The 25735-nt window shown below is 42.4% G+C and overlaps 1 protein-coding gene across 1 annotated transcript in view; it reads right to left on the bottom strand.

Annotated features, from left to right (window-relative positions):
- poc1a (POC1 centriolar protein A) overlaps positions 1-25079 on the bottom strand; it is a 112700-nt gene extending 87621 nt beyond the window's left edge. Inside the window, exons 1-6 of the mRNA XM_045223714.1 lie at positions 24623-25079; positions 24447-24531; positions 22622-22793; positions 14082-14261; positions 13432-13539; positions 11016-11131 (exon numbers count right to left, since the gene is read on the bottom strand). Coding sequence (XP_045079649.1) covers positions 11016-11131; positions 13432-13539; positions 14082-14261; positions 22622-22793; positions 24447-24531; positions 24623-24637 — 676 coding nt within the window. The 5' untranslated portion in view covers positions 24638-25079. The remainder of the gene's footprint in view (positions 1-11015; positions 11132-13431; positions 13540-14081; positions 14262-22621; positions 22794-24446; positions 24532-24622) is intronic.
- Positions 25080-25735: the final 656 nt, after the last annotated feature.

Genomic DNA, 25735 nt, shown 5'->3' with positions numbered 1-25735 from the left:
ACAGCATTATTACACTGGAATACAGCATTATTACACTGGAATACAGCATTATTACACTGGAATACAGCATTATTACACTGGAATACACATTCAACTGAATACAGCATTATTACACTGGAATACAGCATTATTACACTGGAATACAGCATTATTACACTGGAATACACATTCAACTGAATACAGCATTATTACACTGGAATACAGCATTATTACACTGGAATACAGCATTATTACACTGGAATACAGCATTATTACACTGGAATACAGCATTATTACACTGGAATACACATTCAACTGAATACAGCATTATTACACTGGAATACACATTCAACTGAATACAGCATTATTACACTGGAATACACATTCAACTGAATACAGCATTATTACACTGGAATACACATTCAACTGAATACAGCATTATTACACTGGAATACACATTCAACTGAATACAGCATTATTACACTGGAATACACATTCAACTGAATACAGCATTATTACACTGGAATACACATTCAACTGAATACAGCATTATTACACTGGAATACACATTCAACTGAATACATCATTATTACACTGGAATACACATTCAACTGAATACTGAATTATTACACTGGAATACAGCATTATTACACTGGAATACACATTCAACTGAATACAGAATGATGACACTGGAATACACATTCAACTGAATACTGAATTATTACACTGGAATACACATTCAACTGAATACTGAATTATTACACTGGAATACACATTCAACTGAATACAGCATTATTACACTGGAATACACATTCAACTGAATACATCATTTGTACACTGGAATACACATTCAACTGAATACAGAATGATGACACTGGAATACACATTCAACTGAATACAGCATTATTACACTGGAATACACATTCAACTGAATACAGCATTATTACACTGGAATACACATTCAACTGAATACATCATTATTACACTGGAATACACATTCAACTGAATACTGAATGATGACACTGGAATACACATTCAACTGAATACAGCATTATTACACTGGAATACACATTCAACTGAATACATCATTATTACACTGGAATACACATTCAACTGAATACTGAATGATGACACTGGAATACACATTCAACTGAATACTGCATTATTACACTGGAATACAGCATTATTACACTGGAATACAGCATTATTACACTGGAATACAGCATTATTACACTGGAATACAGCATTATTACACTGGAATACAGCATTATTACACTGGAATACAGCATTATTACACTGGAATACAGCATTATTACACTGGAATACAGCATTGTTACACTGGAATACAGCATTATTGCACTGGAATACAGCATTATTACACTGGAATACAGCATTATTACACTGGAATACAGCATTATTACACTGGAATACAACATTATTACACTGGAATACAGCATTATTACACTGGAATACAGCATTATTACACTGGAATACAGCATTATTACACTGGAATACAGCATTATTACACTGGAATACAGCATTATTACACTGGAATACAGCATTATTACACTGGAATACAGCATTATTACACTGGAATACAGCATTATTACACTGGAATACAGCATTATTACACTGGAACACACATTCAACTGAATACACAAACTTAGACTGTGTTCACCACATTGCCACAGTTTTATAAATAATCAACATTTCTCTATACATTCTAACCTATTCATTTAATAAGAAATCTCAATTTCAGCTTCAGTTTTTAGACACCTTGCTAACATGTATACAGATGTCGGACGTTAACCTGATCACTCTTTCGATCGAAGATAATTTTTCCTGCCGAATCAGGAAATTCAAATGAGCCCCTGAAAAAGAGCCCCCTGAAGAACAGCAGTTGTATTTTTCTCCATGCAATCAAGTCCTTGGGATCAGGGCTAGCTATCAAAATAATTGTCTCCCTCGCTCAAACCTTGGGACCTATTACTGCTATAGTGTCACGCCCCTGGCTCTGGGGACTCTTAAAATGTTGAGCCAGGGTGTGTAGTGTCTATGTTGTGTTTTCTATATGTTTCTTTCTAGATCGTTTATTTCTATGTTGGCCAGGGTGGTTCCCAATCAGAGACAGCTGTGGCTCGTTGTCTCTGATTGGGGACCATACTTAGGCAGCTTGTTTGGCACCTGTCGTTTGTGGGATCTTGTTCCGTTAAGGTTTGTGTTGTACGACCTAGGACTTCACGTATCGTTTTTGTTGTTTTTGTTCGGGCGTGTGTACTTAATAAAATAATGTACGCTTATCACGCTGCGCCTTGGTCCGCTTCTTATGACGATCGTGACAGCAACATTCAAATGTACAAAAAATGTATATCTGAAATGCAGCCATACATTAAGCTTAATAACACAAGATAGATATCGGCCTCGCTAGGCTACGACATATAAGTGTCAAGTATATGCTAAAGGTCAAAATTGAGTTCAATCGTGGCCTAGGGTGGTCTAGCGGTTAGGGCCACTGCTTTCAGCGTGGCCGTGCACATACAGTGCATTCGGAAAGTATTCAGACCCCTTCACTTTTTCCACATTTTGTTACGTTACAGCCTTATTCTAAGATGGATTAAATTACATTTCTTCCTCATCAATCTACACACAATACCCCATAATAACAAAGCGAAAACAGGTTTTTAGATATTTTTACACATTTATTAAAAAATAACAAATAAAGACCTTATTTACATAAGTATTCAGACCCTTTGCTATGAGACTCGAAATTGAGATCAGGTGCATCCTGTTTCCATTGATCATCCTTGAGATGTTTCTACAACTTGATTAGAGTTCACCTGTGGTCAATTCAATTGATTGGACATGATTTGGAAAGGCACACACCTGTCTATATAAGGTCCCACAGTTGACAGTGCATGTCAAAGCAAAAACCAATCCATGAGGTCGAAGGAATTGTCCGTAGATCTCCGAGACAGGATTGTGTCGAGGCACAGATCTGGGGAAGGGTACCAAAACATTTCTAGAGCATTGAAGGACCAAGAACCCGATGGTCACTCAGAGAGCTCCAGAGTTCCTCTGTGGAGATGGGAGAACCTTCCTGAAGGACAATCATCTTTGCAGCACTCCCCCAATCAGGCCTTCATGGTAGAGTGGCCAGACGGAAGCCACTCCTCAGTAAAAGGCACATGACAGCCCGCTTGGAGTTTGCCAAAAGGCACCTAAAGGACTTTCAGACCATGAGAAACAAGATTCTCTTGTCTGATGAAAACAAGATTTAACTCTTTGGCCTGAATGCCAAGCGTCACGTCTGGAGGAAACCTGGCACCATCCCAGGATCGAGGGAAAGATGAACGGAGCAAAGTACAGAGAGATCCTTGATGAAAACTTGCTCCAGAGCGCTCAGGACCTCAGACTGGGGCGAAGGTTCACCTTCCAACAGAACAACGACCCTAAGCACACAGCCAAGACAACACAGGAGTGGCATCGGGACAAGTCTCTGAATGTCCTTGAGTGGCCCAGCCAGAGCCCGGACTTGAACCCGATCGAACATCTCTGGAGACCTGAAAATAGCTGTGCAGCGACGCTCCCCCTACAAATATGTCAATTTATTATAATCCACGTAAGAATTCACAGGAGACGTGCTGTAGCCTGCATCAAATCCATTTTTCTTTGTCACATGCGCCGAATACAACAGGTGTAGATCTTACCGTGAAACGCTTACTTACAAGCTCTTAACCAACAATGCAGTTTTAAGAAAAAATATTTACTAAAACTTAAGTAAAAAATAAAAGAGCAACAATAAAATAACAATAACGAGGCTATATACAGGGGGTACCGATACCGAATCAATGTGTGGGGGTACAGGTTAGTCCAGGTAATAACGAGGCTATATACAGGGGGTACCGGTACCGAGTCAATGTGTGGGGGTACAGGTTAGTCCAGGTAATAACAAGGCTATATACAGGGGGTACCGGTACCGAGTCAATGTATGGGGGTACAGGTTAGTCCAGGTAATAACGAGGCTATATACAGGGGGTACCGGTACTGAGTCAATGTGTGGGGGTACAGATTAGTCTAGGTAATTTGTACATGTAGGTTGGAGTAAAGTGACTATGCATAGATAATAAACAGCGAGTAGCAGCAGCTTAAAGAACAGCCCTTTGATTAGATGTTCAGGAGCCTTATGGCTTGGGGGTAGAAACTGTTCAGGAGTCTTATGGCTTGGGGGTAGAAGCTGTTCAGGAGTCTTATGGCTTGGGGGTAGAAGCTGTTCAGGAGTCTTATGGCTTGGGGGTAGAAGCTGTTCAGGAGCCTTATGGCTTGGGGGTAGAAGCTGTTCAGGAGTCTTATGGCTTGGGGGTAGAAGCTGTTCAGGAGTCTTATGGCTTGGGGGTAGAAGCTGTTCAGGAGTCTTATGGCTTGGGGTAGAAGCTGTTCAGGAATCTTATGGCTTGGGGGTAGAAGCTGTTCAGGAGTCTTATGGCTTGGGGGTAGAAGCTGTTCAGGAGTCTTATGGCTTGGGGGTAGAAGCTGTTCAGGAGTCTTATGGCTTGGGGGTAGAAGCTGTTCAGGAGTCTTATGGCTTGGGGGTAGAAGCTGTTCAGGAGTCTTATGGCTTGGGGGTAGAAGCTGTTCAGAAGCCTTTTGGACCTAGACTTGGCGCTCCGGTACCGCTTGCCGTGCGGTAGCAGAGAGAACAGTCTATGACTAGGGTGGCTGGAGTCTTTGACAATTTTGAGGGCCTTCCTCTGACACCGCCTGGTATAGAGGTCCTGGATGGCAGGAAGCTTGGCCCCAGTGATGTACTGGGTCGTACGCACTACCCTCTGTTGTGTCTTGTGGTCGGAGGCCTAGCAGTTGCCATAACAGGAAGTGATGCAACCAGTCAGGATGCTCTCGATGGTGCAGCTGTATAACTTTTTGAGGATCTGAGGACCCATGCCAAATCTTTTCAGTCTCCTGAATAGGCTTTGTCGAGCCCTCTTAACGACTGTCTTGGTGTGTTTGGACCATGATAGTTTGTTGGTGATGTGGACACCAAGGAACTTGAAGCTCTCAACCTGCTCCACTACAGCCCCGTTGATGAGAATGGGGGCGTGCTTGGCCCTCCGCCTGTAGTCCACGATCTTCGCCTTTGTCTTGATCACGTTGAGGGAGAGGTTGTTGTCCTGGCACCACACTTCCAAGTCTCTGACCTTCTCCCTATAGGCTGTCTCATCGTTGTCGGTGATCAGGCCTACCACCGTTGTGTCGTCGGCAAACTTAATGAAGGTGTTGGAATCGTGCTTGGCCACGCAGTCATGGGTGAACAGGGAGTACAGGAGGGGACTGAGCACGCACCCCTGAGGGGCCCCCGTGTTGAGGATCAGCATGGCAGATGTGTTGTTGCCTACCCTTACCACCTGGGGGCGGCCCGTCAGGAAGTCCAGGTTCCAGTTGCAGAGGGAGGTGTTTAGTCCCAGGGTCCTTAACTTAGTGATGAGCTTTGAAAGCACTATGGCGTTGAACGCTGAGCTGTAGTCAATGAACAGCATTCTCACGTAGGTGTTCCTTTTGTCCAGATGGGAAAGGGCAGTTTGGAGTGCAATAGAGATTGCATCATCTGTGGATCTGTTGGGGCGGTATGCAAATTGGAGTGGGTCTAGGGTTTCTGGGATAATGGTGTTGATGTGAGTCATGACCAGCCTTTCAAAGCACTTCATGGCTACAGACGTGAGTGCTACGGGTCAGTAGTCATTTAGGCAGGTTATCTTATTGTTCTTGGGCACAGGGTGGTCTGCTTGAAACATGTTGGTATTACAGACTCAGACAGGGAGAGGTTAAAAATGTCAGTGAAGACACTTGCCAGTTGGTCAGCGCATGCTCAGAGTACACGTCCTGGTAATCCGTCTGGCCCTGCGGCCTTGTGAATGTTGACCTGTTTAAAGGTCTTACTCACATCGGCAACGGCGAGCGTGATCACATGCATGTAGCCTACATAAGGTACTATGTAGCCTACATAAGGTACTATGTCGGTATGGTGTGCATTGTATACAAACACCGCTTCCAGCTGCCCCCTGGTGGCCATTCTAAATATTTCTACAGATATTAAAATCCTCCTGCTGCAGGACTTTTTTTCCTCCTGCGAGGAAAGGGGTCAAATTAAGACCCAACATCGGTCGGAAGGAACAGCCTTTGATATTCTAAACACATGTTGAGGTTTGCGACAGTCCTGTCTGCCCACCACAGCTAATCTGGTTAACCTAGAACTAAAGTCTTGCGTAATTGGTCAGATGCTCAATTAAGTTCTGGGCCCATACGTGTTAAAGCTGAAATATGTCACTTTTTGGGCTACCCAACCGAATTCACATAGAAATGTGAGTTATAGATCTGTCATTCTCATTGAAAGCCTAAGAAGTGGTAGATCTGGTCTATGTGAGTTATTTCTATACTTCCTGTTCATACATTTTGTTTTTGCGTCTTTTACTTTCGTTTTTTGTACACCAGCTTCAAACAGCTGAAAATACAATGTTTTTGGTTATGGAAAATATATTTCACAGCAGTTTAGATGGTACAATGATTCTCTACACTACACTTGCTTGTTTTGTCACATAAACTGAATTTTAGCAACCAGGAAATGCAAATTAATTACTTAAAAATCATACAATGTGATTTTCTGGATTTTTGTTTTAGATTCCGTCTCTCACAGTTGAAGTGTACCTATGATAAAAATTACAGACCTCTACATGCTTTGTAAGTAGGAAAACCTGCAAAATCGGCAGTGTATCAAATACTTGTTCTCCCCACTGTATATCTAAATGACTGACTCTCTGTCTATATCACATAGTTATATCTAAATGACTAACTTCCTGCTGTCTATATCACATAGTTATATCTAAATGACTGACTTCCTGTCTATATCACATAGTTATATCTAAATGACTGACTCTCTGTCTTTATCACATAGTTATATCTAAATGACTGACTTCCTGCTGTCTATATCACATAGTTATATCTAAATGACTGACTTCCTGTCTATATCACATAGTTATATCTAAATGACTGACTTCCTGTCTATATCACATAGTTATATCTAAATGACTAACTTCCTGTCTTTATCACATAGTTATATCTAAATGACTGACTTCCTGTCTTTATCACATAGTTATATCTAAATGACTGACTTCCTGTCTATATCACATAGTTATATCTAAATGACTGACTTCCTGCTGTCTATATCACATAGTTATATCTAAATGACTGACTTCCTGTCTATATCACATAGTTATATCTAAATGACTGACTTCCTGTCTATATCACATAGTTATATCTAAATGACTAACTTCCTGTCTTTATCACATAGTTATATCTAAATGACTGACTTCCTGTCTTTATCACATAGTTATATCTAAATGACTGACTTCCTGTCTATATCACATAGTTATATCTAAATGACTAACTTCCTGTCTTTATCACATAGTTATATCTAAATGACTGACTTCCTGTCTTTATCACATAGTTATATCTAAATGACTAACTTCCTGTCTTTATCACATAGTTATATCTAAATGACTGACTTCCTGTCTTTATCACATAGTTATATCTAAATGACTAACTTCCTGTCTTTATCACATAGTTATATACAAATGACTGACTTCCTGCTGTCTATATCACATAGTTATATCTAAATGACTGACTTCCTGTCTATATCACATAGTTATATCTAAATGACTAACTTCCTGTCTTTATCACATAGTTATATCTAAATGACTGACTTCCTGTCTATATCACATAGTTATATCTAAATGACTGACTTCCTGTCTATATCACATAGTTATATCTAAATGACTGACTTCCTGTCTATATCACATAGTTATATCTAAATGACTGACTTCCTGCTGTCTATATCACATAGTTATATCTAAATGACTAACTTCCTGCTGTCTATATCACATAGTTATATCTAAATGACTGACTTCCTGCTGTCTATATCACATAGTTATATCTAAATGACTGACTTCCTGTCTATATCACATAGTTATATCTAAATGACTGACTTCCTGTCTATATCACATAGTTATATCTAAATGACTAACTTCCTGTCTTTATCACATAGTTATATCTAAATGACTGACTTCCTGTCTTTATCACATAGTTATATCTAAATGACTGACTTCCTGTCTATATCACATAGTTATATCTAAATGACTAACTTCCTGTCTTTATCACATAGTTATATCTAAATGACTGACTTCCTGTCTTTATCACATAGTTATATCTAAATGACTAACTTCCTGTCTTTATCACATAGTTATATCTAAATGACTAACTTCCTGTCTTTATCACATAGTTATATCTAAATGACTGACTTCCTGTCTATATCACATAGTTATATCTAAATGACTAACTTCCTGTCTTTATCACATAGTTATATCTAAATGACTGACTTCCTGTCTTTATCACATAGTTATATCTAAATGACTAACTTCCTGTCTTTATCACATAGTTATATCTAAATGACTGACTTCCTGTCTATATCACATAGTTATATACAAATGACTGACTCTCTGCTGTCTAGTTCACTACAGATTAAGCCTTACCCTCCATGTTCCAGGGTAGTTCACTACAGATTAAGCCTTACCCTCCATGTTCCAGGGTAGTTCACTACAGATTAAGCCTTACCCTCCATGTTCCAGGGTAGTTCACTACAGATTAAGCCTTACCCTCCATGTTCCAGGGTAGTTCACTACAGATTAAGCCTTACCCTCCATGTTCCAGGGTAGTTCACTACAGATTAAGCCTTACCCTCCATGTTCCAGGGTAGTTCACTACAGATTAAGCCTTACCCTCCATGTTCCAGGGTAGTTCACTACAGATTAAGCCTTACCCTCCATGTTCCAAGTTAGTTCACTACAGATTAAGCCTTACCCTCCATGTTCCAGGATAGTTCACTACAGATTAAGCCTTACCCTCCATGTTCCAGGGTAGTTCACTACAGATTAAGCCTTACCCTCCATGTTCCAGGTTAGTTCACTACAGATTAAGCCTTACCCTCCATGTTCCAGGGTAGTTCACTACAGATTAAGCCTTACCCTCCATGTTCCAGGGTAGTTCACTACAGATTAAGCCTTACCCTCCATGTTCCAAGTTAGTTCACTACAGATTAAGCCTTACCCTCCATGTTCCAGGGTAGTTCACTACAGATTAAGCCTTACCCTCCATGTTCCAGGGTAGTTCACTACATATTAAGTCTTACCCTCCATGTTCCAGGGTAGTTCACTACAGACTAAGCCTTACCCTCCATGTTCCAGGGTAGTTCACTACAGATTTACCCTCCATGTTCCAGGGTAGTTCACTACAGATTAAGCCTTACCCTCCATGTTCCAGGGTAGTTTACTACAGATTAAGCCGTACCCTCCATGTTCCAGGATAGTTCACTACAGATTAAGCCTTACCCTCCATGTTCCAGGGTAGTTCACTGCAGATTAAGCCTTACCCTCCATGTTCCAGGGTAGTTCACTACAGATTAAGCCTTACCCTCCATGTTCCAGGATAGTTCACTACAGATTAAGCCTTACCCTCCATGTTCCAGGGTAGTTCACTGCAGATTAAGCCTTACCCTCCATGTTCCAGGGTAGTTCACTACAGATTAAGCCTTACCCTCCATGTTCCAGGATAGTTCACTACAGATTAAGCCGTACCCTCCATGTTCCAGGGTAGTTCACTACAGATTAAGCCGTACCCTCCATGTTCCAGGGTAGTTCACTACAGATTAAGCCTTACCCTCCATGTTCCAGGGTAGTTCACTACAGATTAAGCCTTACCCTCCATGTTCCAGGGTAGTTCACTACAGATTAAACCCTACCCTCCATGTTCCAGGGTAGTTCACTACAGATTAAGCCTTACCCTCCATGTTCCAGGGTAGTTCACTACAGATTAAGCCTTACCCTCCATGTTACAGGGAAGTTCACTACAGATTAAGCCGTACCCTCCATGTTCCAGGGTAGTTCACTACAGATTAAGCCTTACCCTCCATGTTCCAGGGTAGTTCACTACAGATTAAGCCTTACCCTCCATGTTACAGGGAAGTTCACTACAGATTAAGCCGTACCCTCCATGTTCCAGGGTAGTTCACAACAGATTAAGCATTACCCTCCATGTTCCAGGGTAGTTCACTACAGATTAAGCCTTACCCTCCATGTTCCAGGATAGTTCACTACAGATTAAGCCTTACCCTCCATGTTCCAGGGTAGTTCACTACAGATTAAGCCTTACCCTCCATGTTCCAGGGTAGTTCACTACAGATTAAGCCTTACCCTCCATGTTCCAGGGTAGTTCACTACAGATTAAGCCTTACCCTCCATGTTCCAGGATAGTTCACTACAGATTAAGCCTTACCCTCCATGTTCCAGGGTAGTTCACTACAGATTAAGCCTTACCCTCCATGTTCCAGGGTAGTTCACTACAGATTAAGCCTTACCCTCCATGTTCCAGGATAGTTCACTACAGATTAAGCCTTACCCTCCATGTTCCAGGGTAGTTCACTACAGATTAAGCCTTACCCTCCATGTTCCAGGATAGTTCACTACAGATTAAGCCTTACCCTCCATGTTCCAGGATAGTTCACTACAGATTAAGCCTTACCCTCCATGTTCCAGGGTAGTTCACTACATATTAAGCCTTACCCTCCATGTTCCAGGATAGTTCACTACAGATTAAGCCTTACCCTCCATGTTCCAGGGTAGTTCACTACAGATTAAGCCTTACACTCCATGTTCCAGGGTAGACTAGGTAAACTCTCTGCTCTGACTAGGACTAAGAGTGGAAACAAAAGCTGTGAAGGGAAGAGTTCTCCCTTTGCGTAGCCTATAATTGCTGTGAAAAATAATGTGTGTTCCCTAGCGTTCCGTTTGACATAACGGCAGTTCTGTTAGGAAATTAAAAGTCATATCAAAGTGCTTTGGCAAATCCATTTTTAGAAAAAGTTGTTTACAAAAAGTAGTGCACTTTTCAACAGGTTTCGGAGGTCCTTCCCTGACACCGCCCCCTGCTGGTACCTTGGTAATGCTGCAGTAATCTGTTGGTCCTGATGTCCCAGACCTTGACAGTGTTGTCTGTGCTCGCCGCAGCAATGCATGTCCCACTAGGGTGGAAGTCAGCGTAGTTCACATACCTGGAACACAGGACAGAAACAGACAATCATACCTGGAACACAGGACAGAAACAGACAATCTGTCAACACAGCATATAAACACAAGAACAATGGATAAATAACTATTACACACACACACACACACACACACACACACACACACATGCACACCATACCAGTCAAAGCTCTGGACACACCTACCTATTCAATAGTTTTTCTTTATTTTTACATTGTAGAATAATAGTGAAGACATCAAAACTATGAAATAACACATATGGAATCATGTAGTAACCAAAAAAAAAAAGTGTTAAACAAATCAAAATATATTTTATATTTGAGATTCTTCAAATAGCCACTCTTTGCCTTGATGACAGCTTTGCCTTGATCAACCAGCTTCATGAGGTAGTCACCTGGAATGCATTTCAATTAACAGGTGTGCCTTCTTAAAAGTTACTTTGTGGAATTTCTTTCCATCTTTAATGCGTTTGAGCCAATCAGTTGTGTTGTGACAAGGTAGGGGGGGTATACAGAAGATAGCCCTATTTGGTAAAAGACCAAGTCCATATTATGGCAAGAACAGCTCAAATAAGCAAAGAGAGACGACAGTCCATCATTACTTTAAGACATGAAGGTCAGTCAATACGGAACATTTCAAGAACTTTGAACGTTTCTTCAAGTGTAGTCGCAAAAACCATAAAGTGCTATGATGAAACTGGCTCTCATGAGGACCGCCACAGGAATGGAAGACCCAGAGTTATCTCTGTTGCCGAGGATAAGTTCAATAGAGTTACCAGCCTCAGAAATTGCAGCCCAAATAAATGCTTTGCAGAGTTCAAGTAACAGACACATCTCAACATCAACTGTTCAGAGGGGACTGTGTGAATCAGGCCTTCATCGTCAAATTTCTGCAAAGAAACCACTACTAAAGGACACCAATAAGAAGAAGAGACTTGCTTGGGCCAAGAAACATGAGCAATGGACATTAGACCGGTGGAGATTTGTCCTTTGGTTTGGAGTCCAAATTGGATATTTTTGCTTCCAACCGCCGTGTCTTTGTGAGACGTGGTGTGGGTGAACTGATGATCTCTGCATGTGTATTTCCCACCGTAAAGCATGGAGGAGGTGTTATGGTGTGGGGGTGTTTTGCCAGTGACACTGTCTGTGATTTATTTATAATTCAAGGCACACTTAACCAGCATGGCTACCACAGCATTCTGCAGCAATACGCCATCCCATCTGGTTTGGGCTTAGTGGGACTATCATTTGTTTTTTTAACAGGACAATGATCCAAAACACACCTCCAGGCTGTGTAAGGGCTATTTTACCAAGAAGGAGAGTGATGGAGTGCTGCATCAGATGACCTGGCCTCCACAATCCCCCGACCTCAACCCAATTGAGATGGTTTGGGATGAGTCGGAAGGCAGAGTGAAGGAAAAGCAGCCAACAAGTGCTCAGCATATATGTGGGAACTCCTTCAAGACTGTTGGAAAAGCATTCCAGGTGAAGCTGGTTGAGAGAATGCCAAGAGTGTGCAAAGCTGTCATCAAGGCAAAGAGTGACTATTTGAAGAATCTCAAATATATTTTGATTTGTTTAACACTTTTTTGGTTACTACATGATTCCATATGTGATATTTCATAGTTTTGACGTCTTCAATATTATTCTACAATGTAGAAAATAGTAAAAATAAAGAAAAACCCTTGAATGAGTAGGTGTGTCCAAACTTTTGACTGGTACTGTACATATACAAAGTGCATTCGAAAAATATTCCGACCCATTGACTTTTTCCACGTTGTTATGTTACAGCCTTATCCTAAAATGGACTAAAAAAACAAATGTCCTCATCAATCTACATACAATACCCCACAAAGCAAAAACTGGTTTTTAGACATTTTTGCAAATGAATATTTCAGACCCTTTACTCAGTTCTTTGTTGAAGCACCTTTGGCAGCAATTACAGCCTCTAGTCTTCTTGGGTATGACGCTACGAGCTTGGCACACCTGTATTTGGGGAGTTTCTCCCATTCTTCTCTGCAGATCCTCTCAAGCTCTGTCAGATGGGGAGTGTCACTGCACAACTATTTTCAGGTCTCTCCAGAGATGTTTGATCGGGTTCAAGTCCAGGACATTAAGGACATTCAGAGACTTGAAGCCACTCCTGCGTTGTCTTGGCTGTGTGCTTAGTGTCGTTGTCCTGTTGGAAGGTGAACCTTCGCCCCAGCCTGAGGTACTGAGCGCTCTAGAGCAGGTTCTCTCTTATGTAAATAAGGTATTTCTGTTTTTTTATGTTTAATACAAGTTCACTACAGATTAAGCCTTACCCTCCATGATCATAGAATGAGTGGATACACTCCTGACTGTTCTTGTCCCAGATCTTAACGGTCTTGTCGTCACTGGCTGACACTATCAACCGGCCGTCTGGTGAAAACCTGAAGACAGAAAGGAACAACAATGTGATGTATCTTAATACACTAAGCTCTGGAGTACATGGCATTCGCACTAAACATAAATACAATATTTGAAATACTATAAAAACAAAACCATACTTCACTTATAAAACTTGCATAATGCTATAAAATGTACATACATATTATATTATATAAAGCCTGTTTTAATATTTGTGTTATGAGAGAAACAGTAACAGATAGCCTGGATGGCGGGGTTGAAAAGTAATAAAGGGGAGTATATATATAAAACATGGGGGATTGGAAGTGATGCAGACAATTACATTGATAGAAGATACAATCTATCTGCAATATTAAGCTGATCCATCCCCCCCAAAAAATTAAAAATAAAAATAAAATAAAAATAAAACAGATAGCCTGGTCCCAAATCTGTTGGTGCCATGTTCATTGTCATAGAGAGCACAAACAGATCTGAGACCAGGCTAAGAAACAGGTTGACGATTCCATATAGCCATCACAACCATAACATTGTTGTGAGGGTGAAAAACAGGTTGTTGGTTTCATACCTGGCACAGCGGACCCAGTTGATGTGCTGGTTGAGAGAGAAGAGGAACTTCTGTCTGTGGACGGTCCAGACTTTGAGAGTTTTGTCGTCGGAGGCGGTGACCAAGGTCTGTCCATCACCAGAGAAACTGACACTGCGGACCGTTCCAGTGTGGGCTCGGAACACTGTAGACTCACCCTTACTGAAAGGAAGAAACAGAGTAATTATTATTAGTTTCCAGACAAACTGAGTTTTTCTTGTCCTACTCAGGCTTCAAACATGCATTGCAAAATTAAAATCAAGTCTAATTGTATTTTTCACGTTTTGTAAAACAACAGGAGCCTCATTTATCAATAACGCGTAGGCACAAATCTGTGCGGAGATCATGCGTGGGATAATTTCCATTCTGTGTGTGAGATTTATCATTATGAACGTTTGTTTGAGTGTGCGTAACTTTTAGCATAGCCATGACCATGGGTAGCACAGTGGCAAGTGGTGGAATAAGGGAACTGCTTGTCAAGTGTAGAACGGGGAAAATATTTGTTGAAAATTTGTAACATTTTGAGTAATAATTCAATATTTTTTTATTACATTTTATTTCCATTGAGAATTCATGCAACATATCTTGACATGCTATGTAAATTTGACCACATCAGTGCATAGGCCCCATGTAGCTCAGTTGGTAGAGCATGGCGTTTGCAACGCCAGGGTTGTGGGTTCGATTCCCACGGGGGGCCAGTATGAAAAATGCATGCACTCACTAACTGTAAGTCGCTCTGGATAAGAGCGTCTGCTAAATGACGTAAATGTAAAATGTAAATAAACTTGGCTAAAAAAGAAAACGTCCCTTTTTCAGGACCCTATCATTGAAAGATATTTAGATTTTTACAAATTAACTTCACAGATCTTAATTGTAAAGGGTTTAAACACTGTTTCCCATGCTTGTTCAATTAACCATAAACAATTAATGAACATGCACCTGTGGAACGGTCGTTAAGACACTAACAGCTTACAGATGGTAGGCAATTAAGGTCACAGGTATGAAAACTTAGGACACTAAAAGAGGCCTTTCTACTGACTCTGAAAAACACCAAAAGAAAGATTCCCAGGGTCCCTGCTCATCTGCGTGAACGTGCCTTAGGCATGCTGCAAGGAGGCATGAGGACTGCAGATGTGGCCAGGGCAATAAATTGCAATGTCCGTACTGTGAGACACCTAAGACAGTGCTACAGGGAGACAGGACGGACAGCTGATCGTCCTCGCAGTGGCAGACCACGTGAAACAACACCTGCACAGGATCGGTACATCCAAACATCACACCTGCGGGACAGGTACAGGAGGGCAACAACAACTGCCCGAGTTACACCAGAAACACACAATCCCTCCATCAGTGCTCAGACTGTCCGCAATAGGCTGAGAGAGGCTGGACTGAGGGCTTGTAGGCCTGTTGTAAGGCAGGTCCTCACCAGACATCACTGGCAACAACGTAGCCTATGGCCACAAACCCACTGTCGCTGGACCAGACAGGACTGGCAAAAAGTGCTCTTCACTGACGAATCGCGGTTTTGTCTCACCAGGGTTGATGGTCGGATTTGTGTTTATCGTCGAAGGAATGAGCGTTACACCGAGGCCTGTACTCTGGAACGGGATCGATTTGGAGGTGGAGGGTCCGTAATGGTCTGGGGCGGTGTGTCACAGCATCATCGGACTGAGCTTGTTGTCATTGCAGGCAATCTCAACGCTGTGCGTTACAGGGAAGACATCCTCCTCCCTCATGTGGTACCCTTCCTGCAGGCTCATCCTGACATGACCCTCCAGCATGACAATGCCACCAGCCATACTGCTCGTTCTGTGCGTGATTTCCTGCAAGACAGGAATGTCAGTGTTCTGCCATGGCCAGCGAAGTGCCCGGATCTCAATCCCATTGAGCACGTCTGGACCTGTTGGATTGGAGGGTGAGGGCTAGGGCCATTCCCCCCAGAAATGTCTGGGAACTTGCAGGTGCCTTGGTGGAAGAGTGGGGTAACATCTCACAGCAAGAACTGGCAAATCTGGTGCAGTCCACGAGGAGGAGATGCACTGCAGTACTTAATGCAGCTGGTGGCCACACCAGATACTGACTGTTACTTTTGATTTTGACCCTCCCCTTTGTTCAGGGACACATTATTAAATTTCTGTTAGTCACATGTCTGTGGAACTTGTTAAGTTTGTGTCTCAGTGGTTGAATCTTGTTATGTTCATACAAATATTTACACATGTTACGTTTGCTGAAAATAAACGCAGTTGACAGTGAGAGGACGTTTCTTTTTTTGCTGAATTTAATAATAATAATAATCGGAAATCCAGTGAGAGGCTGATCTTGCTCTGTTGGAAGAGAGCGTGTTTTTAGAGACTTTCTGCAGAAAGTACAGATTGGTCTGACAAACCAATATTTTACTTTAAAAAGGCAAACATGCCTTTCCGATGCACATCCAAGTGCTATCCACCCTCGGGTTTTTGACAAGAGCCACTTTTCAGCAGGAGATTGCCGATTGGCATCTCACAGCCCTCGATGAGCCAATGTTTTGGATGCAATAATCAACTAAACTAACAGTAACATGTACAATTTCCATACACCATCGCACAACAGGTTGACGTCAAGAGGGGTTTCTTTGCCATGATGCCATCAATGGGTTCCCAAATACGAACGGAGCAACAGACGGGAACCCACATCGCCATAAAAAGCACCATATCCAAAACAATTTCAACTACAGTACGTGAACAGAAAAGGCTTTCACTCTTTATGTGCATGTGATAGGTTATGTGATGCGCAGAAGACGCTGCTGAATGTCTTGGCAAGGTGGCCAGGTGGAACACACGACTCGTTCATTCTGCAGAACAGCAATGTTGGCCTACAAGCCTACAGGAGGGTGCTGTTGAGGACGATTGGCTTATTGGTGAGTGTTGCCTACTGCCTACTCATTTGTAGTAAATGTTCCATTGCTAAAGCAACTTGAATTGTCCTTATGGTCCTCTCTTTGTAGCCATGTTTTTATTTTTACTGGTCAAACCACAACTGAGTGAGCCAAATAAAACCTTTTTGGTTGTACTCAATATCTGACACAAGCACTTCTATTTCTATCAGTCACGGAAAAGTTTGTTTTTCTTAGCTTTATTTGGTTGCGCCGTTGTATTTCATTGGTACAGCGTTGTATATTCCGCACGGGCTTTAAAGGGGTGATTTTGACCATATATGGTTAATTATGGGTGTATCGAAATGCAAATAGCCAAGGTTGTGCGTGAGTCTAAGAACAATTGGTATGTATCAATAGTTATCTCCTACCGGTGTCCGTGTGACGCTAGGAGGATTGTTTGATAAATCACAATTCCGTTGGCTGGAGTCTGACAATTTTTAGGGCCTTCCTCTGACACAGTCTGTTATAGAGGTCCTGGATGGCAGGAAGCTTGGCCCCAGTGATGTACTGGGCCGTACGCACTACCCTCTGTAGCGGATGGTGGCGTGCTCGGCCCTCCGTTTCCTGTAGTCCATGATCAGCTCCTTTGTCTTGCTGACATTGAGGGAATGATTGTTGTCCTGGCGCCACACTGCCAGGTCACTGACCTCCTCCCTGTACACTACCGGTCAAAACTTTTACAACACCTACTCATTCAAGGGTTTTTCTTTATTTTTACTATTTTCTACATTGTAGAATAATAGTGAAGACATCAAAACTATGAAATAACACATATGAAATCATGTAGTAACCCAAAAAGTGTTAAACAAACCAAAATATATTTGAGATTCTTCAAATAGCGACCCTTTGCCTTGATGACAGCTTTGCACACTCTTGGCATTCTCTCAACCAGCTTCACCTGGAATGCTTTTCCAACAGTCTTGAAGGAGTTCCCACATATGCTGAGCATTTGTTGGCTGCTTTTCCTTCACTCTGTAGTCCGACTCATCCCAAACCATCTCAATTGGGTTGAGGTCGGGGGATTGTGGAGGCCAGGTCATCTGATGCAGCACTCCATCACTCTCCTTCTTAGTAAAATAGCCCATACACAGCCTGGAGGTGTGTTGGGTCATTGTCCTGTTGAAAAACAAATGATAGTCCCACTAAGCCCAAACCAGATGGGATGGCGTATCGCTGCAGAATGCTGTGGTAGCCATGCTGGTTAAGTCACCAGCAAAGCACCCCCACACCATAACACCTCCTCCTCCATGCTTTACGGTGGGAAATACACGAGGAGATCATCCGTTCACCCACACCGCGTCTCACAAAGACACGGCGGTTGGAACCAAAAATCTCAAATTTGGACTCCAGACCAAAGGACACATTTCCACCGGTCTAATGTCCATTGGTCGTGTTTCTTGGCCCAAGCAAGTCTCTTCTTCTTATTGGTGTCCTTTAGTTGTGGTTTCTTTGTAGCAATTCGACCATGAAGGCCTGATCCTCTGAACAGTTGATGTTGAGATGTGTCTGTTACTTGAACTCTGTGAAGCATTTATTTGGCCTGCAATTTCTGAGGCTGGTAACTCTAATTAACTTATCCTCTGCAGCAGAGGTAACTCGGTCTTCCATTCCTGCGGCGGTCCAAAGAAACATTCAAAGTTCTTGACATTTTCCATATTCACTGACCTTCCCGTCTTAAAGTAAAGATGGACTGTCGTTTCTCTTTGCTTATTTGAGCTGTTCTTGACATAATATGGACTTGCTCTTTTACCAAATAGGGCTATCTTCTGTATACCCCCATCCACTGCAGTACTCTACCAATTTTACATTTTTCAAATCAATACGTCTAGATATTACATGATTCCATATGTGTTATGTAGAAAATAGTAAAAAAATTAAGAAAAACCCTTGAATGAGTAGGTGTGTAAAACTTTTTACCGGTAGTGTAGGCTGGGAGAGGTTGTTGTCCTGGCACCACATGGCCAGGTCTCTGACCTCCTCCCTGTAGGCTGTCTCATCGTTGTCGGTGATCAGGCCCACCACTGTTGTGTCATCAGCAAAACTTAATGATGGTGTTGGAGTCGTGCCTGGCCACGCAGTCATGAGTGAACAGGGAGTACAGGAGGGGACTAAGCACGCACCCCTGAGGGGCCCCCGTTTTGAGGGTCAGCGTGGCAGACGTGTTGTTGCCTACCCTCGTCATTTGAATATTTAAAGAGTGTAGTGTATTCTATGAGTGTGTGAATTAGATGTTTTATTTTATTGTACCTTTATTTTGACAGGGAAGTCATACTGAGACTAGGGTCTATTTTACAGATGAGCCCTGCATAAATACAGTGGGGGAAAAAAGTATTTAGTCAGCCACCAATTGTGCAAGTTCTCCCACTTAAAAAGATGAGAGAGGCCTGTAATTTTCATCATAGGTACACGTCAACTATGACAGACAAATTTAGAGAAAAAAATCCAGAAAATCACATTGTAGGATTTTTTATGAATTTATTAGATAATTATGGTGGAAAATAAGTATTTGGTCAATAACAAAAGTTTCTCAATACTTTGTTATATACCCTTTGTTGGCAATGACACAGGTCAAACGTTTTCTGTAAGTCTTCACAAGGTTTTCACACACTGTTGCTGGTATTTTGGCCCATTCCTCCATGCAGATCTCCTCTAGAGCAGTGATGTTTTGGGGCTGTCGCTGGGCAACACAGACTTTCAACTCCCTCCAAAGATTTTCTATGGGGTTGAGATCTGGAGACTGGCTAGGCCACTCCAGGACCTTGAAATGCTTCTTACGAAGCCACTCCTTCGTTGCCCGGGCGGTGTGTTTGGGATCATTGTCATGCTGAAAGACCCAGCCACGTTTCATCTTCAATGCCCTTGCTGATGGAAGGAGGTTTTCACTCAAAATCTCACGATACATGGCCCCATTCATTCTTTCCTTTACACAGATCAGTCGTCCTGGTCCCTTTGCAGAAAAACAGCCCCAAAGCATGATGTTTCCACCCCCATGCTTCACAGTAGATATGGTGTTCTTTGGATGCAACTCAGCATTCTTTGTCCTCCAAACACGACGAGTTGAGTTTTTACCAAAAAGTTATATTTTGGTTTCATCTGACCATATGACATTCTCCCAATACTCTTCTGGATCATCCAAATGCACTCTAGCAAACTTCAGACGGGCCTGGACATGTACTGGCTTAAGCAGGGGGACACGTCTGGCACTGCAGGATTTGAGTCCCTGGCGGCGTAGTGTGTTACTGATGGTAGGCTTTGTTACTTTGGTCCCAGCTCTCTGCAGGTAATTCACTAGGTCCCCCCGTGTGGTTCTGGGATTTTTGCTCACCGTTCTTGTGATAATTTTGACCCCACGGGGTGAGATCTTGCGTGGAGCCCCAGATCGAGGGAGATTATCAGTGGTCTTGTATGTCTTCCATTTCCTAATAATTGCTCCCACAGTTGATTTCTTCAAACCAAGCTGCTTACCTATTGCAGATTCAGTCTTCCCAGCCTGGTGCAGGTCTACAATTTTGTTTCTGGTGTCCTTTGACAGCTCTTTGGTCTTGGCCATAGTGGAGTTTGGAGTGTGACTGTTTGAGGTTGTGGACAGGTGTCTTTTATACTGATAACAAGTTCAAACAGGTGCCATTAATACAGGTAACGAGTGGAGGACAGAGGAGCCTCTTAAAGAAGAAGTTACAGGTCTGTGAGAGCCAGAAATCTTGCTTGTTTGTAGGTGACCAAATACTTATTTTCCACCATAATTTGCAAATAAATTCATTAAAAATCCTACAATGTGATTTTCTGGAGAAAAAAAATCTCAATTTGTCTGTCATAGTTGACGTGTACCTATGATGAAAATTACAGGCCTCTCATCTTTTTAAGTGGGAGAACTTGCACAATTGGTGGCTGACTAAATACTTTTTTCCCCCCACTGTACATCAAAACACATACAATACACAAAATTACAACAACAAAAAATAGAAGAACAGGCACATTTGTCAACATAGAGGTCTCTGATCATTACTCTGAACTGACCCAGTGGGACCAGAACATCTCATTTCAGAGAGCTCTGTGAGTTGTTCCACACAAAGGGCACCAACAAAAATTTTAAGCAGCTTTACCCAACTCTGTGAAGACTGAAGAGCCTTGCAGTGTTTTTTTTTTTGTTATCCAAGCCTGAGACTGGGTTTGGTAATTTGCAAGTCTAAATTTAATTAATGATGACAGATATATAGGACGTTTCTGCATGAGTGCTTTGTAGATAAACACAAGAAAATGATTCTCTCTCCTTACATACAGAGGCCCAACCCACTTCTTGACACAAAACACAATAGTGAGTTATATAACCATCACCAGGGCACAATGGAAAACAGCATCTAGTGGTTTAAGTGTAGATGCTGCTGCATGCATATATTGTAGATCATATCCCCAGAATCTAAAATAGACATAAAAGTGTCCTGGACAATTTCCTTCCTATTAACAAAAGTCAGACATGCTTTGTTTCTGTAAAAGAAACCAACCTTGAACTTCAACTTCTTCACCAGCTCAATTACATGTTTTTTTAAATGACAGTGTCATCAAGCCAGATAACAAGATATTTGTAGGAAGAAACTCGCTCAATTTGAAAGCAGTGCTTCAGCAGTAGTCAGAAGTTACAGTGGGTTATTCCTGGGATACGGTACTCTCAGATAACACATGCTCCAGATACTACAAATATATTATTTACATACAAGTAAATGTGATAAACAGCATAATTTCAAACTGCTGGACTGAATGGGGAAATCTGTTCAATCGAAGAGCTATTGAGATAACTTGAACACTTCTTCTCCAAGCTGTCTAGGCTGCACTTCTTCTCCAAGCTGTCTAGGGCTACACTTCTTCTCCAAGCTGTCTAGGGCTACACTTCTTCTCCAAGCTGTCTAAACTTGGTTCTCTGTAGCTCAGCTGGTAGAGCACGGCGCTTGTAACGCCAGGGTAGTGGCTTCGATCCCCGGGACCACCCATACACAAAAAAATGTTTGCAAGCATGACTGTAAGTCGCTTTGGATAAAAACATCTGCTAAATGGCATATTATTTTATTATTAGGGCTACACTTCTTCTCCAAGATGTCTAAGCTACACTTCTTCTCCAAGCTGTCTAGGGCACACTTCTTCTCCAAGCTGTCTAGGGCTACAAACTTCCTAGCTCCATTCAGCCAAATTCATTATTCACACTCTACTTTCTAGCCATTTTTTACACCATAAATGATTCTATTACACATGGTGTCATAGAAGGAGACGGCTGCTGCACCAGCGCAGAGCGTGTTCTCCCTTGTCAGATCTTAAGCCAGTAAGAGCACAGTTCCATTAAACACACGTGAAGAAACACAGGACTGTCTAGGTTTCAGAGTCAGTCCTCCATGGTTGAGTGACTAGGTTCTCTCACCTAGCTACCTTCAGATGAATGCACTAACTGGAAGTCTCTCTGGATAAGAGCCTCTGCCTAAGTGACTAACATGTTAAAAAAAACATTTAAAAATGCAACGTCACTGCCACCCAGTGGCAATATGTGGCATAAATCATGTATGGCAAGTGTTTAATAGCCACATCTTCACTCCTATCTAACTTGTACGTGTGCTTGACTTACACACTGGGCACCCAGAGGCGGACAGTCTTGTCCCTGGAAGCTGAGGCCACCAGGTGTCCGGAGGGAGAGAACTGGACTGATGTCACAGCATCTTTATGTCCAACGAATCGATAGGCTCTCATCTGGGGCTTCATGTTCCAGATCATCAGACAGGAGTCCATGGAGCCGGTCGCTGGAGACAACAAAGAACATAGACATATTATCAGTTGATTGTATTATCAATAATATACGTGGAGCCTGTAACTGGAGCAACCAAGATCAGAGAGACGTATAAAGAAGTTAGTCTAGCCTGTTCCCCCATGTATGCAGGTAGCTTAGTGGTTAAGAGCGTTGTGCCAGTAACCGAAAGGTCGCTGGTTCTAATCCCCGAGCCGACTAGGTGAAAAATCTGTCGATGTGCCCTTGAGCAAGGCACTTAAGATGTTCTGTCCCACAGCTAGTAGTGTATGTGCTGTAGCCAGCCCGGTCTCTGCCAAGCTATAGCGGCAACCACTGATAGTGTTGGCTAAAGCACAAACAGCCTGTACCCATCAGACAACTAATACAGTAGAAGACAAAACAGCCTGTACCCACTGGACCAGTGGTTCCCAAACTGTGGGGCGAGGGGTCGGCAGGGAGTCCCCCCCCCCCACCCCCCAAAAAAATAATGTTTTTTACAAAATGTAGAATGGACATGAGGCACTACCCAATTTAGATATTCAGTTCCTCTTGTCATGTTAGTCATTGCATTACATTTACATTTACATTTTAGTCATTTAGCAGACGCTCTTATCCAGAGCGACTTACAGTTAGTGAATACATTTTTTTTTTTATACTGGCCCCCCGTGGGAATCAAACCCACAACCCTGGCGTTGCAAACGCCATGCTCTATCAACTGAGCTACATCCCTCCCTACAAGCTCCTCGGTGTCCACATCACTAAGGAATTATCATGGTCCAAACACATCAACACTGTCGTGAAGAGGGCACGACAACGCCTCTTCCCCCTCAGGAGGCTGAAAAGACTTTGTATGGGGCCTCAGATCTTCAAAAGGTTCTACAGCTGCACCATTGAGAGTATCCTGACTGGTTGCATCACCGCCTGGTTTGGCAACTGCTTGGCATCCAACCGTAAGGTGCTACAGAGGGTAGTGCATACTGTCCAGTGCATCACTGGGGCTGAGCTCCCTGCCATCCAGGACCTCTATACCAGGCGGTGTCAGAGGAAGGCCATAAAAATTGTTCCAGCCTCCAGCCACCCAAGTCATAGACTGTTCTCTCTGCTTCCCACGCGGCAAGCGGTACCGGAGCGCCAAGTCTGGGACCAAAAGGCTTCTGAACAGCTTCTACTCCCAAGGCTGCTGAACAGCTCATCAAATGGCTACCCGGACTATTTGCGTTGACCCCCCTTTTTATTTGCACCGGCTCTATCCACACTCACTGGACTCTACCCACACATACTACTACACTGACACAAAACACATTAACTCCACACACACACACACACACACACACTCTCTTTACATACGCTGCTGCTACTCTGTTTATTATCTATCCTGATTGCCTAGTCACTTTTATCCCTACCTACATGTACATATTACCTCAATTACCTCGGACCCCTGCACGTTGACTTGGTACTGGTACTCCTTGTATATAGTCTCGTTATTGTATTTTATTGCTACTGTTTCCTTTTTAGCACATTTTTCGTACTTTTTAACTCTGCATTGTTGTGAAGGGCTCATAAGTAAGCATCTTACGGTAATGTCTACACCTGTTGTACTCGGCGCATGTGCCAAATACATTTGATTTGATTTTTATTTGAATGATTGACGAACAATAAAACTTACCAATATGTTTCATGTTACAGTTGAAGTCAACACTTGTTATGGTGTCTCTGTGGCCCTTGAAGTGCCTCTCCAGGGTTGGGTCGTCCTAACAATGTGAAAGGAAGATGTTCACAGCATTAGCTTGTTGGCATCTCATCATCATCATCATCATCATCATCATCATCATGTTCACTTACCATTGCGGAAGTCATCTTCAGGTGATGAACAAGCACAACTCCCTCAGAAAATATAACTAGTTAGCTGCCTAGTAAGCTAGCAAACTGTTCTCAAATACAGTAACGTTCAGCACAAATAGGTAGCTAGCTAACTAGCCAAACATTTCTGTGCAACACAAGGCATTGTTTACGAATTCACTGGGTGGTTTGCCAGCTGCTTGGTTACCAACAATGCCAACTCGTTAGCCACCGTTACCTAGCCTTCTTCCTGGCTTCAAATAATGCACCATAAGCTTACTGGCGCGGTCATGAAAATGTTTCCGTACATCCAAAGTTACGAGACGACTTATAACTAGCTACTTCTTTTCATAAAACGATGTCGTTTGAGATTTTTTGCTATATCTGCTTGCTGCTTGCAATCGACGTTGCTGACAACAAACTCCAGTTTCGTTTGAGTTTGCGCGCCGCATCGGGCGCCAGCTTCGGTTCAAGAATTTTAAAGGCGAAGGTAATGTCGTTATGTTATTGGCCGACCGAAATACAACTGTAATCAACACCGTAGACACCAGGGGTCAGTAGAATCACTTTGGTAAAGGTCACTTCACACAAGTTTGCTTTAAACAGGGTTGCTCTAACAAAATACATTTGGAAAGGATAAACATTCAACATTGGCCATGGTGTCAATCCAGCATGACTTCTGCCGCTTTCAAAACAACTGGAAACTCGGAACTGGGAAATCTCAGACTTCAGTGAGTTCAAGACAACTGGGAACTCTGAAGAAAACGAGCTCCGACTGGGAAAATACGTTTTGAACGGCAATCCAACTTGGAATTCCGAGTCGGGATCCCGGGCCTCTTTCTAGAGCGCCGACCTGAAGATCACTGACGTCATGATTCGACCTTGTTCCCAGTTGTCTTGAAAGCACCATAAATCCAGAGAATGACAGACTTTGATGACAACATTTTTCAAGTGTAGTATTTGTAATGCTGCGTTTAAACAAGGGATGCAAAAACCATCATACCAGTCGGTATAGCGGGACAAGAAAGCAAGAAAGAGGGTGATGGCAAAAGCAAGCCAGCGCAACTTTATGCGTTGCTTTGGTGATTTCAATAAACAAACAGTGCAAATCAACAT

This window comes from Coregonus clupeaformis, chromosome 12 (assembly GCF_020615455.1).
Source record: "Coregonus clupeaformis isolate EN_2021a chromosome 12, ASM2061545v1, whole genome shotgun sequence".
NCBI lineage: Eukaryota > Metazoa > Chordata > Actinopteri > Salmoniformes > Salmonidae > Coregonus > Coregonus clupeaformis.
Note: the sequence above shows the minus strand (reverse complement) of the source record. Positions and strands in the feature narration are given on the sequence as shown.